The sequence below is a fragment of the Larimichthys crocea genome, chromosome X (assembly GCF_000972845.2).
Source record: "Larimichthys crocea isolate SSNF chromosome X, L_crocea_2.0, whole genome shotgun sequence".
In the NCBI taxonomy this organism is placed as follows: Eukaryota; Metazoa; Chordata; class Actinopteri; family Sciaenidae; genus Larimichthys; species Larimichthys crocea.
Genome location: NC_040020.1, coordinates 29,446,443 through 29,449,916, shown reverse-complemented (window position 1 = coordinate 29,449,916; position 3,474 = coordinate 29,446,443). Strand labels below are relative to the sequence as shown.

Sequence of the window (3,474 nt, the reverse complement as noted above, 5' to 3'; positions counted from 1 at the left end):
CTTGCACTGAGAAGGAGACCAAGACAACAGCATTTGTTCGACATCTTCTACACATCTCTACAAAAGAAGGTAAAAGATTTTGAATTGATTTTGAATTATTCTGTAGCTTTCAAATATCTGGCAACAATAAATGCTTGTTTCGTTTGTTTTTTTTCCGATTCATTATTCCTGAATGATTTATAAATAAAATAAATGTTTTGTTTTTTTACATATATTATTCCTACCAACTAAGCATGTACAAATCCCTAAGTCCTTATAGTTAGATATATATATTATAAAGATATATATAGATAATATATATCATATATATATATATATATATATATATATATTTCAACTTTTCCAGCTTTTCCTGATTTGAATCCTCTCTGCTGATGCTGTTAAAAACCCTCAGATGGCTGGCCTGTGCTGGATGGCTGTAACACTGAGCGTGTTGTTGTATGCTGGGAGCAGTTTTGCTGATGTGGACCAGAACCACCTTGCAGGAATTGTAAAAGAGATTGTGGACAAGTGAGTAGACTTTCTACAGAATAGAGACTTAGACTTAGTTCAAATTCAAGTCTGATTATCATTCTCAAAATTAAATGATAGACACACTGACCATCTTCATCTTCCTTTTCACAAAACAAAACATACTACTACAGTACTACAACATACTACAAACTACTGAAAACGATCTGGAATGCCAAAGCAGACGTTATCAAGGGTGTTAAAAAGAAATTGACATCAAATGTAATTCATGATGTCTGATTAGTTCTTATTATGTCTTTATTCTTGAATATAATGTCTATGTATTTTCTGTATATATGTATATATGTTCATTTTGTGTTTGCTATTGCCATTTAGTTTAGGAACACTTCTTGTGTTAAGTTGTAATGTGGAGAGGTTTGTTGTTTGAAGCTTTTTGACCTCTCCTGTTTGATTTAGTTCTAATTTCTGGTTTTATTAAAATTACACATTACAAAAAAGTCATTAAAACATGACAAACATGACAAATAGTCGAGTTGCCTTTGTGCTTCCATTTTCATAAAAAAAAAACTTATTTTGAATGAAAACTCAACTGGTTAAAAATAATTCATGTATATTGAAACATTTCAAAATAAAATGTTGTGTGTTGATTGTTTTGTATGTTTCTGATGGCAGGTACAGACCAAGCTATAAAGCTGACAACGTTCCAAGGTCAGTAATAATGAAGTAAACAATAATTACAATGTGCTTAATAGTGAGTAGAGAGTAAAGACAGAAACAGAAACAAAGGAGCCAGATGACAAACATAAGTATAAAACCAACCATACATAAAACAAACACTAGTCCAGATTTTTATAAACCCAGCACTGACAGAACAAATGTTACATTATGCAAAGTAAGACCAAGATGATCTTCCGTATTTTCTGTTTTTTTGACTTACAACATGAAGACAAAACTACATCTAAAGTTCAGGACAAATAGTTTAACTTTCAGTTTATTCTACCGGATGCTCAAAAATAGAGAATATAACTGCAATAAGTGACTAAGTGAAGTATATAGTTTAGTTTGATGTGGTTTGGTCTATTGAACTTTATGAACTTGTGTATGTTTTAAATTGCCCCTGGTTTACATTTGTGTATCTGTTTCCTTCAGAAAACCCATGTTCAGTCTGGCTGTAAGCATCCCATATGACGAGAAAAGCAAGAAGTACGACATCAGTCAAGTCTTTAACACTGACCCTGCTGATACAGTGAAAAAAACTATTCTAAAATGTGAAGTGTACAAAGGCACGAGGATGGTTGCGGCCACAGTTCTGAGATGGCCCGATGTTTTGGATCAGTGTCCTAACGAACCTGTCCAATGGGACGATGTTCTGAAAGAATGTCGTAATATTAAGACGTGGTCTCATCTTGATGACACGTTGACACTGTTAAAAGATAAGGGTAGGAAAAAGAGTAGAAGTGAAAAACGTTGCTTTGATACGGTTAAGGAGGGTAGAGCTGATCACGCAGAATACCGTACTCTTCAGGCCTTTAACACCTTGGTTGACAGAAAAAACAAAAATGACTTGTTGCTTTTCTATGTTCTTGCTTCACCGTGTTCCCAGAGATGTACAGGTATAACAAAGAAATGGAGCATTCTTGAAAACATAAAAAAGATTATGAAATGGAAGAATTATGCTCTTGTATTTTCCAATGTATTCAAGCCCCGTGATGGTACACCAATACCAGAGAAGGACTCACGTGGAGCCCTTGAGCGTCTTGGGGAATCAATTGGTCTGAAAAACATATTCCGTTGTGATAAAGACAAGTGCACAAGCTGCTCTAGTGGTAATCAAGTTACCCGCGAATGTTACACTTAATTCCTTCAGCCTCAACAAGGCAGAAGTGGGTTCCCCTCACAAATTGATTACAGAGGCAAACAAAGCAGCAATATTTGTTCAAGCACAGGGGTTTCCACAAATACTGACAGTTATACAGAGGGGATTCAGAGTGGCAGTAAAAGAGAGGGCGGCAGGGTAAAAAAAAAAAAAAAAAAAAAGTTAACTATGACTCTTAAAATGTGCTTTTGCATCCAAACAATACTCAGAACATGTCTATGACTATCTTACAACAGAAAGCAGCCAGCCATAACATAGTGCTCATAAGTCTGACTCCGGCATTCAAATACACATTTGCACAATGAATAATATACTAAGATCGAGATATTCTCCAAAATTATGCCTGCCATTAGATTCAGTTGAATTTAGCTTTTTAATGTAGTCTATGCCAGTTATCAAATAACCTGACCATTGTTGCTTTATTTACAGCTTAGCCTGTTTGTATCTCAGATAACCAGCAGATATTTGCAACAATGCAAATATTGGTTTAGAGAGAACTTTGCTCGTAGTTGTAATTATATAAAATGTTCTGAACTGTTGGGTTTCAATATTGTTACTGATAAATACTTTTCATTCATAAATTCAGCTAAAATAATATCATGTTGTAGTCATGTACAGAAATGTGTCTTGATTTTTGAGGTGAATGCATTACAGATAGACAACTTCTTTATATATTTGATTTAACACCAAATCATTTTTCAAACATTAGCGTTGGACAACAGCTGCAAAGACGAGTCTTCATGTGTCCAGAATGTGATCTAACATAAGATAAATCAATTTCTATTTTCTTATACTGATACTTCTGTACATCCCCTGATTTTCTGTTCTGTTCTTGTTATGATTAATTAAAGCTTGACCCAACAGTCTGGCCTGTGTGTCATTTCTGAACATCTTTTAAAAAAATATTATTTTACAGTTTGGATCCTGTAGGCATACCAGACAACCAACGGTGTTTCAAAGACAATATCTTTCTGTTCTATTTGACTCTTTAATTCTTTACATGAATGAATTTGGATGCTTTTGACTTTTCAGATAAAGGCATGGTGCCACACTGGGTTTGATAAGTAATATATTCTGTGTCAAAGCCCTGCAACATATTATACACTAGTGAATGTGTTGTACTGGTG

The 3,474-nt window shown here is 34.3% G+C and overlaps 1 protein-coding gene across 1 annotated transcript; it reads left to right on the top strand.

Moving 5' to 3' along the window:
• Nucleotides 1–2,508, top strand: LOC113746539 (uncharacterized). The gene is made up of 4 exons (XM_027282582.1): nt 1–69; nt 395–510; nt 1,144–1,179; nt 1,621–2,508. Exons 2-4 carry the CDS (start codon nt 395–397, stop codon nt 2,327–2,329), a joined length of 861 nt encoding a protein of 286 aa, XP_027138383.1. The 5' UTR covers nt 1–69; the 3' UTR covers nt 2,330–2,508.
• Nucleotides 2,509–3,474: the final 966 nt, after the last annotated feature.

Bases quoted from the DNA above. Each gene is read 5' to 3' on its own strand.
- LOC113746539 (XM_027282582.1), top strand. From the start codon at position 395: ATGGCTGGCCTGTGCTGGATGGCTGTAACACTGAGCGTGTTGTTGTAT. The intron at 511-1,143 runs GTGAGTAGACTT...TTCTGATGGCAG, and splicing joins GTAAAAGAGATTGTGGACAA to GTACAGACCAAGCTATAAAG. The intron at 1,180-1,620 runs GTCAGTAATAAT...TGTTTCCTTCAG, and splicing joins AAAGCTGACAACGTTCCAAG to AAAACCCATGTTCAGTCTGG.